Here is a 12,811-nt window from a genome sequence, read left to right as displayed (position 1 = left end):
CTTTCTTATAGCTCAACATAAATTTCATTCATTTTCATGAAAATTCATACGTAGATAGAAAACTCAGCCATGATTATTGCCAAACAAATTAAGAATTTTTAATATTTTTGAATTTCATTGTTCACACTGGTGCATCTGAACTCAGAGAGAAATAATTCAGGTCCACATCACTATCTCTAAATTGTGTAATTAGACTACCCCTAAAAAAGATTTGTGTAATAATTAGACAAAGCAAAAGCAAAAGAAAACGGTTAGGAAGCAAAAGGTCCACACGTTGTGATGAAGGGAAGTAAAGGGAAGTAAACAAATCTGAAGCACATCCGTATCTTCAAACTGTGGGAAGGGTAAGCTAAAAAACTGTGGAAAAGGAAAATCAAAATTAAAAGTGGGGCATTCCGAGAATTGAACTCGGGACCTCTCGCACCCTAAGCGAGAATCATACCACTAGACCAAATGCCCTTGTTGCTATATTCCTCATAACAAATTATTCGTACTTAAGATACCTGGGATCATCGCTGCCATGCGGCCCCGGTTCCTGCCCCGTCGACTTCAATCCCCACCTCATTCCTCTCCTCACGTCTCGCCTCCGGCGCCGCGCCGCCGTCGCCTCGTCTCCTCATCGGACCTCCTCGTCCGCCTCAACGCGCCTCATCCTACTTCGTCCACCGCATGCTCGTACGGCTGCGGCAGTTAGGGACGAAGCTGTGTTTGCACGGTCTCTCAAATCCCTGGATCTTGGGGTGCGGAGCCCTTTTTCGCCATCCAAGGAAGTTTCTTCGACAGAAACATGCGGCTCAGGGCGACGGCGATGACGGCGGCGGCTGCCGTGCGAAGCGCGGCGAGCTTCTTCTGCAGGCAAACCGCCGCGCCTAACTCTGGCAAACGTGGGGAGCAGAGCAGCATTTCCTGCAGTGAGGTGGAGCAGGGTGTCTCTTCTCAACTTCTCTTGGGCTGGAAGATGCTCCTAAATAGCAGCGCTCTCTGATGATCCGGTTGATATCCAACCCCTAATGACAGTCGCAGAAGCTCATCGATTTTTCTTTTGTTCTGGAGAAGAACCTCATCATTATTGTTATTTCGGAGATGAAGGCCATCAAGTATTGTTTGTCAGTATACCTTGTGCACGACTGACTAGATGATGCTTGTGCCTTTTCTCCCTGTTGTCGCCTGCCAAGCAGAATTACGGCGCTCATGACGGTATCCTATCTTTGTTCGGTCTGATTTCAACTGCATATGGTGGATTCAGGTATGTGGTTTAGTTTTTCACTAATTGTTTCCATTTCACATGGCCTAGATTGCAGATCATTTTGTGGTGGATCTTGTCACAGATGGCCATGACATGCCAGGGCAGCTCCAAGAGGTGGACAGTTCATGCCCTGAACTAGGTGAGCACATTCCTGGAGGTTGAGTCAACTAGCAGATCTTATTTCTTATTATCCTCTTATTTCTACTCCCTCAACCTCTATCCAGCAGAAAATGGGATGCCCGTGTGGTTTATCCTGCCTGGAACAATCGGAACATGGCATCAAAGCACACTTGCAGAATTTCGATGCGTGGGTTATGGATCATTCTGCAGGTAGCAGGCGGTCCTCCAACAAACACCAATTACACAGCTCACATTTGTTTTCTTTTGGTTGCTGCCTATCAAGTCGACAATGTAGATTAATTCTGAGTAATGTTAATCGTGCGTATGCTTTGCCACCAATTGTAGGGACATCACCTGCTTGTAAGCTCACTTATTGATGTCTGTTGCACAAACAAGATGAAACAACATGAACTTGTCTATGACACGAATGGCTACGCCATATAATCATAGCACAAAACTTGCTCCATATTGTTTAGATGATCACCGGCTTTGCTTCCATTGGCCTTTCAATTCTCAACTATAAATGGAGTACGCCCAAAGAGCTGAACGGCGTGCAACTTTTCTTCCTTTCTCGTCTCTTCCATGTCCTGAAGAAATATACCATCACTCATTCGCACCATCCATCACAAACATGTCTTGCCATCTAAGATCTACAAGTCTGCCTTCTAGGCCTCATTTTAGTGAGATCAAAGCAGAAGAAGAGTTGCACAGCCTAAAAACACACTTCTGTAGGCAGCCCGCTAGCATCGTCACACTGAGTGATGGTTTGAGGAAGCTTGCACAAGTCTACAACTGTGTTGAGGAGATTGTGCGCTTGCCAAGGAACCAAGTTGACCTCTGCTTGCCCCAGCAAAAGAAAATGGTAGAGAAAGAACTGGAACAGTCCCTTGTGCTGCTTGATATCTGCAATGCTATGCAAGAGAACTTTGCCGAGTTGAAGATGAGCATCCAAGAGCTGCAACTAGTCTTTAAAAGAGGAGATCATGCCACTGCCAATCTCAAAATTGACTCTTTCTTCCGTTCAGCAACGAATATGCAAAAGCATTTCAAGAAATACAGCAGCAAAGCTACTCCTGAAGGTCTCAGCCTTGTCAGGCTACTAGTAGAAGCCAGAGAGATAGCTGTCTCCCTGAGGTGTTGAGTTCATGCTTATCTTGAAGCCTACGTGGCCCAGATTAGCATTGGACACGTTTTTGGAGGTTTGCGTGTCAACTTTTCTTCTCATCAACTGCGATTCTTGCTCACCACCTTATAGCAGAAAACAACTCTGTATACTCGTGCAGTCCGTTTTGTCGGGCATAATTTAAACATCACATACTGGCAATACCAAATAGCAACCTGTCTTCCTGTACTATCAAGTAGTCGTGCAGACCACAGTTTGCCTACATTTGGAACGTGTCAAAGGTGCATTATTTAGCACTTAGCAATGCGTGCTGTTTTAAACTAAGATAGACAAGGCATCAACTTGTCTGAGGCTGTGGTGGCCATGTGAGTACATGGGTTCTGCAGAGATAAAGATACTTTCTGTCTGTTGTGCCGTATTCTCAAATTTCACATGTAATTGAGCAACTTTAACTCTGCTACTGAAGGATCACACCACAGATTCTTACAGAAACAGGTATTACCTTTTAATATCTGGAATCTCGCAAGCTAGAACCTGTTGCACTGAGATTTATAAGTTGGTTTTCGTAAGTTGCATATGTTCTAAGCAAGTAAACGTTGCAGCGGAAGAAGTGAAGCATCTATTGATGATTATAATGCATGTGTGGTGGATCATGCTGCAGCCAGCACACATACCAGCACAGCAACAGTGCTGCACCGCAATTGAGGCGAAGGTGCAGCTGACATAAGTTGAGAAGCAAATTGACAGGTTGTTCGAAGGTAAAGTCATCTGGTCCTTCATCATACAGTTGCATGACTTGTATTCTATTTTATTTTGCCTCGGTTTGCTGATCTGGTTTCTGTATTAAGCTAAGCACTTGGCAGATGCTTTGCCGCCGATTGTTGAGATTTGGCATGCAGTTAGTGATTCTTGTCTCCTTAACAAGATTGTAATGGACTTAGAGGTTATGCTGCTCCAAAAAGATTTGATCCATTATTGGCAACAAATGGAGCATGGTGCACAATATTCTTGCTGCCTAATGGGCTTTGCCAGCAAGACTGCTTTTGTTTCTTGACTATAAATAGAGTGTGCTGCAAAGGCCTGAGCACCAACAAAGCACATCTGCTCTTCTCTTTCTCTTCCATTTCATACAGAAACACATCATCACTTCATCCAATAGAAACATGGCTTGCCATCAAAGATCTGCAAGTTTGCCTTCTATCGCTCACTCCAGTGAATCCAAAGTAGATGTAGAGCTGCAGCGCCTGAAGTCATGCATCTCTTCACCCTCCGCAACCATTGGCACAATGTGTGGTGGCTACGCAAGGCTTGGAGACATCTACAAGAGCATAGAGGAGATCATGGGCTTGCCCAGCAACCAAGTTGGCCTCTCCTTTCCCCAAAACAAGAAAATGGTGGAAGAGGAACTGGAACGGTCCCTCGTGCTGATCGATCTCTGCAATTCCATGCAAGAGAATTTAGCAGGGCTGAAGATGAGTATCCAGGAGCTGGAACTGGTTCTGAAAAGAGGAGATGATGCGGCTGTTCAGCTCAAGGTTGAGTCTTTCATTCGCCTCGCGAAGCAGGCCCAGAAGCCTTTCAAGAAGATCACAAGCAGCAAAGCTGTTGCTGAGGATTGCAGGCTGGTCAGGGTACTGGCGGAAACCAGAGAGATGTCTGTCTCTCTACTTGAGTCCACATCGCATCTGTTGCCGAAGCAGTTCACCACCACCAAAGGAAGCAAATGGTCTCTTGTCCAGAAAAGAAAGGTCGTTTGCGAGGAGGAACAGTTGCAAGCGCTTGAGCGAAGCATGGGAGATCTTGAAAACGGCGCTGAGCTTCTGTTCAGGAGATTGATCCAAAGCAGGGTTTCGCTCCTGAACATTCTCAGCTCCTAGACACTCTCAGGCCTTGTTTCTCTAGCATATTGCGATTGGCATCCGCCTTTTAAAGGATTCACCAGTCATATAGAACCTTTCTAGCTTGTGTACTGAGTACACTACTAAATGTACATACAAATGATCAGTTGAATAAAGCAGTTTTGACTAACCCATATCATTACTTGTGATTTCACCGATCTTTACCATCCGATGATTTAGATTTATTTTTCATAGCTAAATGCCATGTCGATATTTTCTCTTTCAAGTATACGATGAATGCTAAGGAAACGAAAAGGAAATTCCTGTTAAGAAAATGGCATGCAGAGTCTAGTGGAAGATTAAATCATTCTGAATTTGTGTGTTCTAGCTATAAGTTGTAGACATGTACAATATTTATTCGATCTTACCTTCGAAAAGGCCATGTTACGCCACACCAATTACAGCTTGCAATCGGCGCCATCATCTTTTGCCTACTGTACTCTTTAACAACCATGAACATGCCAGCTCTAGGACATGTGGTAGCTGCTCATTATTAGCCTGATCACTAGCATAAGGTGGGAAGCACATTATGCCTAGCAGATGTACCAGACTTAATTAAACACATTCCACCAATGATTTAGATCCTCTGAATAGAAGCAATAACCATTATCTCAGCTCATATTCTATTGCACCTGAAGTTATCTCACACCTCTTCATGAGAGTTTCTGTTTCGGCTGGTCAAGAATAATGCTGATCCTTCTGTTCTGCGGCGGATCTTGTTGCAGGTTGATGAAACAAGACAGCGATGCTCCACGAGGTGTTGAGTTCATGCTTATCTAGATGTTGTCTGGATCTATCATGACTGAGCGTGTTTCTGTAGGTTAAGTCAACTCTTTCCTCTCTTAACAACTTACAGACACTGTGCCCTAGGGGGTGCACTAGCCATATGAGATGTAATCTGATGTATCCTATGCTTTCATGAATCTTTCTCCCTCGTGCTATGGACAAATCAAACATGACCCCCCGTGCATTCCAATTTTTTTCTCTGGATCAACAGCAATGACAGATAGGAAACATTAATTAGTATCTCCCCATCTAATATTATGAAGTACTCGTGAAGACTGCACATTCTAACAGTTGTTTGTTATCATCTCGGCTGTTAGTAGGTTAAAACAGAAACCTGCAGTATTAAGCAAGATGGACCGGTAATTTATCCAATCAAAGTTGTTCTATATTCTCTTCTCAGTGAAAATAGGGCACAGTGTCACTTTGTGTCCGAGACAGAAAAAAGAGTTTACTTTCTCTATTACCGCACCTAGATTAACGGCCGGGCATTCCTTTTTACTCTCTGAAACAACTGAAAAATGACAGATAGGAAACACTAATTAGATACATTTATCTCATTATCTATATTATGAATTACTCGTGAAATAATAATTGGATCTTATTGTAGGTGGATGAAATTTGCCAGTGGTACTCCCTGAGGTGTCGAGTTCATGCTTATCTTGAAGCTGCCTGGCCCATATCAGCATTGAACACGTTTTTGGAGGTTCTGTGTCTCAACTTTTTCTCTCATGAACTGCGATTCTTGCCCACCACCTTATAGCAGAAAACAACTCTGGGTACTCGACTACTCGTGCAGTCCATTTTGTCGGACATAATTGAAACATTACAGACTGGCAATACCAAATAGCAACTTGTCTTCCTGTACTGTCACATAGTAATGCAGACCACAGTTTGCCTACCTTTGGAACATGTCAAAGTTTCTTGTATAGTATTTAGCAACGCGTGCTCTTTTAAACTAAGATAGATAAGGGTACCAACTTGCATGAGGCTATGGTGGCCATGTGAGTACATGGGGTCTTCAGAGATAGAGATACTTTCTGCCTGTATATCAATCCGTTGTGTCTTATTCTCAAGTTTCTCATTTAGTTGGCACCTCTACATCTGCTACTGAAGGATGACACCACAGAAACATGCATTACCTTCTAGTATCAGAATTTTGCAAGCTAGAACCCGTTCCAGTGACGTTTATGAGTTAGTTTTCATAAGTTGCTTATGTTCTAAATGAGTAAATGACGCAAAGGAAGAAGCGAAACATCTATTGATGATTCTAATGCATGTGTGGGCGTGGTGGATCATGCTACAGATATCAGAGACATACCAGCAAAGCGACAGTGCTGCATGGCAATTGAGGCGAAGGTGCAGCTGACATCAGTTGAGAACCAAATTGACAGGCTGTTGGAAAGTAATGTCTTCTGGTCCTTCCAACATACACCTCAGTTGCACGACTTGCATTCTAGTTTATTTTTCTTCTGTTTGCTGATCTGGATTCTCTGTTAAGCTAAGCACTTGTGCCGATGCTTTGCCTCCAATTGTCGAGACATGGCATCCACTTAGTGATGCTTGTCTCCTTAACAAGATTGTAACAGATAGAGATGCTTATGCTGCTCCAAAAAATTGATTCATCATTGGCAATACATGGAGCGTGGTGCACAATATTCCTTGCCAGCAAGACTGCTTTTGTTTCTTGACTATAAATAGAGTGCACCACAATGGTTGAGCACCAACAAAGCGCATCTGCTCTTCACTTTCTCTTCCATTACGAACATACACACATCATCAGTTCATCCATTAGAAACATGGTTTGCCATCAAAGATCCGCAAGCTTGCCTTACTCCAGTGAATCCCAAGTGGAGGTGGAGCTGCAGGGCCTGAAGTCATGCATCTCTTCACCCTCCGCAACCATCGACACAATGTGTGGTGGTTACGCAAGGCATGGAGACATCTACAAGTGCATAGAGGAGATCATGGACTTGCCCAGCAACCAAGTTGGCCTCTCCTTCCCCCAAAACAAGAAAATGGTGGAAGAGGAACTGGAGCGATCCCTCCTGCTGATTGATCTCTGCAATTCAATGCAAGAGAATTTAGCAGAGCTGAAGATGAGTACCCAGGAGCTGCAACTGGTTCTCAAAAGATGAGATGATGCGTCTGTTCAACTCAAGGTTGAGTCTTTCATTCGTCTCGCCAAGCAGGCGCAGAAGCCTTTCAAGAAGATTGCAAGCAGCAAAGCTAGTGGTGAGGATTGCAGGCTGATCAGGCTACTGGCGGAAGCCAGAGAGATGTCTGTCTCTCTACTCGAGTCCACGTCGCAGCTGTTGCCGAAGCAGTTCGCCACCACCAAAGGAAGCAAATGGTCTCTTGGCCAGAAGAGAAGGGTCGTTTGCGAGGAGGAACAGTTGCAAGCGCTAGAGCGAAGCATGGGAGATGTTGAAAACGGCGTTGAGCTTCTGTTCAGGAGATTGATCCAAAGCAGGGTTTCGCTCCTGAACATTCTCAGCTCCTAGACACTCTCAGGCCTTGTTTCTCTAGCATATTGCGATTGGCATCCACCTTTTAAAGGATTCACCAGTCATATAGAACCTTTCTAGCTTGTGTACTGAGTACACTACTAAATGTACATACAAATGGTCAGTTGATGAAAGCAGTTTTAACTATGCCCATAAAATTACTTCTAATTTCACCGATCTTTACCGTGCGATGATTTAGATTTATTTTTCATAGCTGAATGTCATGTCGATATGTTCTCTTTCATGTATACGATGAATGCTAAAGAACCGAAAAAGAAATTCCTCTTAAGAAAACGGCATGCAGAGTCTATGTGAAGATCAAATCATTCTGAATATATGTGTAATTATTTCTAGCTATAAGTTGTAGACATGTACAATTTTTATTTGATCTTACCTTCGGAACGGCCATGTTACATCACACCACTTACAGCTTGCAATCGGCGCTATTTTTTTTAAATAATACATTTTTTCATTAATTTTCATAAATATTACGCTGGATAAAAAAAATTCAAAAATAATACACCGTCGGCCCGCTGCAGGCCGACTGGGCCTAGTCGGCCCACAGCAGGCCGATTGGATTCCAGTCGGCCTACAGCTGGCCGACTGGCCCCTGTCGGACTGAAGCTAATTGGCTCGCTGTGGGCTAATTGTTTTTGCAAAAAAAGTAGGCATAAAAAATATATGTTTAAAAAATGTTAATCATGTAATTAAAAAATGTTAAACGTGTATAAAAAAATGTTCCTGATGTATACAAAAAATTTACAATATATACGCAAAAAAGTTGACATAAAAAATATGTTTTAAAAAGTGTTAAGCATGTATTTAAAAATTGTTAAATGTGTGTATAAAAATGTTCCTTATCTATACAAAAAATATAGAATGTGTATGAAAAAAAGTTGACACCAAAAAAATATGTTTGAAAAGTTGACATTTTTTCAAATACATGATTAAAAACTGTTAAATGTGTGTATAAAAAATGTTTCTTATTTATTCAAAAAATATAGAATGTGTATGAAAAAAGTTGACACAAAAAAATATGTTTGAAAAAAATGTTCCAGTTCCATACAAAAAGAGCAACCAATCATGCTTAGGTCCGTGATGCTCCCATACCGAATCCGGAGCTGGAACATTTTTTTATACACGTTTAACCTTTCATTCCAATACATGAAACATTTTTGTGTACTCACTAAACATTTTTTTCAAATACATGATTAACATTTATTTCAAACATAATTTTTTGGTGTCAACTTTTTTTCATACACATTCTATATTTTTTGTATAGATAAGGAACATTTTTTCAAATACATGATTAACATTTTTTTTTGGTTTCAACTTTTTTTCATACACATTCTATATTTTTTGTATAGATAAGGAACATTTTTTCAAATACATGATTAACATTTTTTTTCAAACATATTTTCTTGGTGTCAACTTTTTTTCATACACATTCTATATTTTTTGTATAGATAAGGAACATTTTTTATACACACATTTAACAATTTTTAAATACATGATTAACACTTTTTAAAACATATTTTTATGTCAACTTTTTTGCATATATATTGTACATTTTTTGTACACATCAGGAACATTTTTTTTATACACGTTTAACATTTTTTAATTACATAATTAACATTTTTTTAAACATATATTTTTTATGCCTATTTTTTTTGCAAAAACAATTAGCCCACAGCGAGCCAATTAGCTCCAGTCGGCCCATAGTGGGCCGACAGGACCCAATCAGCCTACAGTGGGCTGACAGGGGCCAGTCGGCCAGCTGTAGGCCGACTGGAGTCCAATCGGCCTGTTGTGGGCCGACTAGGCCGCCGACGGTGTATTATTTTTAAAAAAAAAATTACCCAGCGTAATATTTATGAAAATTAATAAAAAATGTATTATTTAAAAAAAATTAGCGCAATCGGCGCCATCATCTTTTGCCTACAGTACTCTTAGAAACCATGAACATGCCAGCTGTAGGCCATATGGTAGCCGCTCATTATTAGCATGATCACTAACATAGGGTGGAAGCACTATTATGCCATCAGATTTAATTAAACACGTGTCACCAATGATTTGGATCCTCTGAATAGAGACACTAACCATTATCTCAGCTCATATTCTATTGCACCTGAAGTTATCTCACACCTCTGTAAGAGAGTGTCCGTTTCGGCAGGTCAAGAATAATGCTGATCCTTCTGTTCCGCGGCGGATCTTGTTGCAGGTTGATGAAACAAGACAGCGATGCTCCACGAGGTGTTGAGTTCATGCTTATCTAGATGTTACCTGGACTGAGCGTGTTCCTGTAGGTAAAGTCAACTATTTCCTCTCTCTTAACAACTTATACACATTGTGCCCTAGGTGGAACATTAGGTGTTGTAGCCATATGAGATGTAATGTTATCTATCCTATGCTTTCATGAATCTTTCTCCCTCGCGCTATGGCCAAATCAAACATGACCCCCCCCCCCCCTTGCATTCCAATTTTTTTCTCTAGATCAACAGCAACTTGACAGATTACTAATTAGATATAATAATTTATCTCCTCATCCAATACTCGTGAAGACTGTACATTCTAACAGTTGTTTGTTATCATCTGGGTGTTAGTAGGCTAAGACAGCAACCTGCAGTATTAAGCGAGGTAGACTGGTAATTATCCAATCGAAGTTGTTCTATATTCTTCTCAGTGAAAATAGGGCACATCGTCACTTTATGTCCAAGACAAAAAAGAGTTTAGTTTCTCTCTAACCGCACCTAGATTAGTGGCCATGCATTCCTTTTTCTCTCTCGAATAACTGAAAAATGACAGGTAGGAAACACTAATTAGGATTTATCCCATTATCTCTATTGGACTCGTGAAACAATAATTGGATCTTATTGGACTCGTGGATGAAACTTCCCAGTGGTACTCCATGAGGTGTTGAGTTCATCATTATCTCTTTTTTTTCTTCTTTTCTTGCGGTTGAGTTCATCCTTATCTTGAAGCTGTCTGACCCATATTAGCATTGAACACGTTTTTGGAGGTGCTGTGTTTCAACTTTTCCTCTCATCAACTTGCTCATTGCATTATAGCAGAAAAACAACTCTGGGTACTCGTGCAGTCCATCTTGTCGGACATAATTGAAACATGACAGATTGGCAATAAGAAATAGCAACTTGTCTCCCCGAAGTGTCAAGTAGTCGTGCAGACCACAGTTTGCTTACGTTTGCAAGATGTCGGAGTTGCTTGTTTAGTACTGTATTTAGCAATGCGTGTTCTATTAACCTAAGATAGATAAGGGTACCAACTTGCCTGAGGCTATGGTGGCCATGTGAATACATGGGGTCTTCAGAGATAGAGATACTTTCTGCCTGTATATCAATCCGTTGTGCCTTATTCTCAAGTTTCTCATGTAATTGGCACCTCTACATCTGCTGCTGAAGGATGACACCACAGAAACATGCATTACCTTCTAGTATCGGAATTTTGCAAGCTAGAACCCATTCCAGTAACGTTTATGAGTAAGTTTTCATAAGTTGCATATGTTCTAAATGAGTGAATGATGCAACGGAAGAAGCGAAACATCTATTGATGATTCTAATTCATGCGTGGGCGTGGTGGATCATGCTGCAGATAGCAGAGACATACCAGCACAGAAACAGTGCTGCATGGCAATTGAGGCGAAGGTGCAGCTGACATCAGTTGAGAACCAAATTGACAGGCTGTTGGAAGGTAACGTCTTCTGGTCCTTCAACATACACCTCAGTTGCACGACTTGCATTCTAGTTTATTTTTCTTCTGTTTGCTGATCTGGATTCTCTGTTAAGCTAAGCACTTGTGCCGATGCTTTGCCTCCAATCGTCGAGACATGGCATGCACTTAGTGATGCTTGTCTCCTTAACAAGATTGTAACAGATAGAGATGCTTAGGCTGCTCCAAAAAATTGATTCATCATTGGCAATACATGGAGCGTGTTGCACAATATTCCTTGCCAGCAAGACTGCTTTTGTTTCTTGACTATAAATAGAGTGCACCACAATGGTTGAGCACCAACAAAGCGCATCTGCTCTTCACTTTCTCTTCCATTACGAACATAAACACATCATCAGTTCATCCATTAGAAACATGGCTTGCCATCAAAGATCCGCAAGTTTGCCTTACTCCAGTGAATCCCAAGTGGAGGTGGAACTGCAGGGCCTGAAGTCATGCATCTCTTCACCCTCCGCAACCATCGACACAATGTGTGGTGGTTACGCAAGGCTTGGAGACATCTACAAGTGCATAGAGGAGATCATGGGCTTGCCCAGCAACCAAGTTGGCCTCTCCTTCCCCCAAAACAAGAAAATGGTGGAAGAGGAACTGGAGCGATCCCTCCTGCTGATTGATCTCTGCAATTCAATGCAAGAGAATTTAGCAGAGCTGAAGATGAGTACCCAGGAGCTGCAACTGGTTCTCAAAAGAGGAGATGATGCGTCTGTTCAACTCAAGTTTGAGTCTTTCATTCGCCTCGCCAAGCAGGCGCGGAAGCCTTTCAAGAAGATCGCAAGCAGCAAAGCTAGTGGTGAGGATTGCAGGCTGGTCAGGCTACTGGCGGAAGCCAGAGAGATGTCTGTCTCTCTACTCGAGTCCACGTCGCAGCTGTTGCCGAAGCAGTTCGCCACCACCAAAGGAAGCAAATGGTCTCTTGTCCAGAAGAGAAAGGTCGTTTGCGAGGAGGAACAGTTGCAAATGCTGGAGCGAAGCATGGGAGATCTTGAGGACGGTGCAGAGCTTCTGTTCAGGAGTTTGATCCAAAGCAGGGTTTCACTCCTGAACATTCTCTGTTCATAGACACTCTCAGGCCTTGTTTCTCTAGCATATTGCGATTGGCATCCGCCTTTTAAAGGATTCACCAGTCATATAGAACCTTTCTAGCTTGTGTACTGAGTACACTACTAAATGTACATACAAATGATCAGTTGACGATAGCAGTTTTGACTATGCCCATATCATTACTTGTGATTTCACCAATCTTTACCGGGCGATGATTTAGATTTATTTTTCTTAGCTGAGTGTCATGTCGATATGTTCTCTTTCAAATATATGATGAATGCTAAGGAACCGAAAAGGAAATTCCTCTTAAGTAAATGGCATGCAGAGTCTAGGTGAAGATTAATCG

The 12,811-nt window shown here is 41.9% G+C and overlaps 3 protein-coding genes, 1 non-coding gene and 1 pseudogene across 10 annotated transcripts; 4 read left to right on the top strand and 1 right to left on the bottom strand.

The window, feature by feature from the left end:
• Positions 1-387: 387 nt before the first annotated feature.
• TRNAP-AGG (transfer RNA proline (anticodon AGG)) lies at positions 388-459 on the bottom strand. Its single transcript has one exon. It is a non-coding gene; the product is annotated as a tRNA-Pro (tRNA).
• A 65-nt stretch (positions 460-524) lies between these two features.
• LOC109748654 (uncharacterized) lies at positions 525-11,474 on the top strand. Of its 7 annotated transcripts, XM_045227455.2 has the most exons (9): positions 525-1,197; positions 1,295-1,385; positions 1,471-1,576; positions 3,092-3,247; positions 5,113-5,203; positions 5,781-5,876; positions 6,477-6,575; positions 9,899-9,983; positions 11,287-11,474. In XM_045227455.2, exons 1-4 carry the CDS (start codon positions 1,192-1,194, stop codon positions 3,192-3,194), a joined length of 306 nt encoding a protein of 101 aa, XP_045083390.2. In that variant the 5' UTR covers positions 525-1,191; the 3' UTR covers positions 3,195-3,247; positions 5,113-5,203; positions 5,781-5,876; positions 6,477-6,575; positions 9,899-9,983; positions 11,287-11,474. The 7 variants fall into 7 exon arrangements, with proteins under 7 accessions (XP_045083390.2, XP_073352448.1, XP_073352447.1 ...); XM_073496347.1 differs by lacking the exons at positions 9,899-9,983; positions 11,287-11,474 and having other exon boundaries at positions 5,113-5,207; positions 6,477-7,851; XM_073496346.1 differs by lacking the exons at positions 9,899-9,983; positions 11,287-11,474 and having other exon boundaries at positions 6,477-6,805.
• LOC109748656 (uncharacterized) lies at positions 3,653-4,517 on the top strand. The gene has a single exon (XM_073496345.1). The coding sequence runs from the start codon at positions 3,653-3,655 to the stop codon at positions 4,364-4,366; it is 714 nt and encodes a 237-aa protein (XP_073352446.1). The 3' UTR covers positions 4,367-4,517.
• LOC109748655 (uncharacterized) lies at positions 6,883-7,851 on the top strand (annotated as a pseudogene).
• Positions 11,474-12,684, top strand: LOC141020531 (uncharacterized). Its single transcript, XM_073496344.1, has one exon. It carries the CDS (start codon positions 11,692-11,694, stop codon positions 12,481-12,483), a length of 792 nt encoding a protein of 263 aa, XP_073352445.1. The 5' UTR covers positions 11,474-11,691; the 3' UTR covers positions 12,484-12,684.
• Positions 12,685-12,811: the final 127 nt, after the last annotated feature.

Source organism: Aegilops tauschii, chromosome 4 (genome assembly GCF_002575655.3).
Source record: "Aegilops tauschii subsp. strangulata cultivar AL8/78 chromosome 4, Aet v6.0, whole genome shotgun sequence".
NCBI classification, from domain to species: domain Eukaryota; kingdom Viridiplantae; phylum Streptophyta; class Magnoliopsida; order Poales; family Poaceae; genus Aegilops; species Aegilops tauschii.
Note: the sequence above shows the minus strand (reverse complement) of the source record. Positions and strands in the feature narration are given on the sequence as shown.

What these genes read in the sequence shown, in the direction of transcription:
- LOC109748654 (XM_045227455.2), top strand. An exon ending in CAGTTCATGCCCTGAACTAG is followed by an intron (nt 1,386 to 1,470) that starts GTGAGCACATTC and finishes ACCTCTATCCAG; the next exon opens with CAGAAAATGGGATGCCCGTG. An exon ending in GGTTATGGATCATTCTGCAG is followed by an intron (nt 1,577 to 3,091) that starts GTAGCAGGCGGT and finishes TAAACGTTGCAG; the next exon opens with CGGAAGAAGTGAAGCATCTA.
- LOC109748656 (XM_073496345.1), top strand. Translation starts at nt 3,653, where the DNA reads ATGGCTTGCCATCAAAGATCTGCAAGTTTGCCTTCTATCGCTCACTCC.
- LOC141020531 (XM_073496344.1), top strand. Translation starts at nt 11,692, where the DNA reads ATGGTTGAGCACCAACAAAGCGCATCTGCTCTTCACTTTCTCTTCCAT.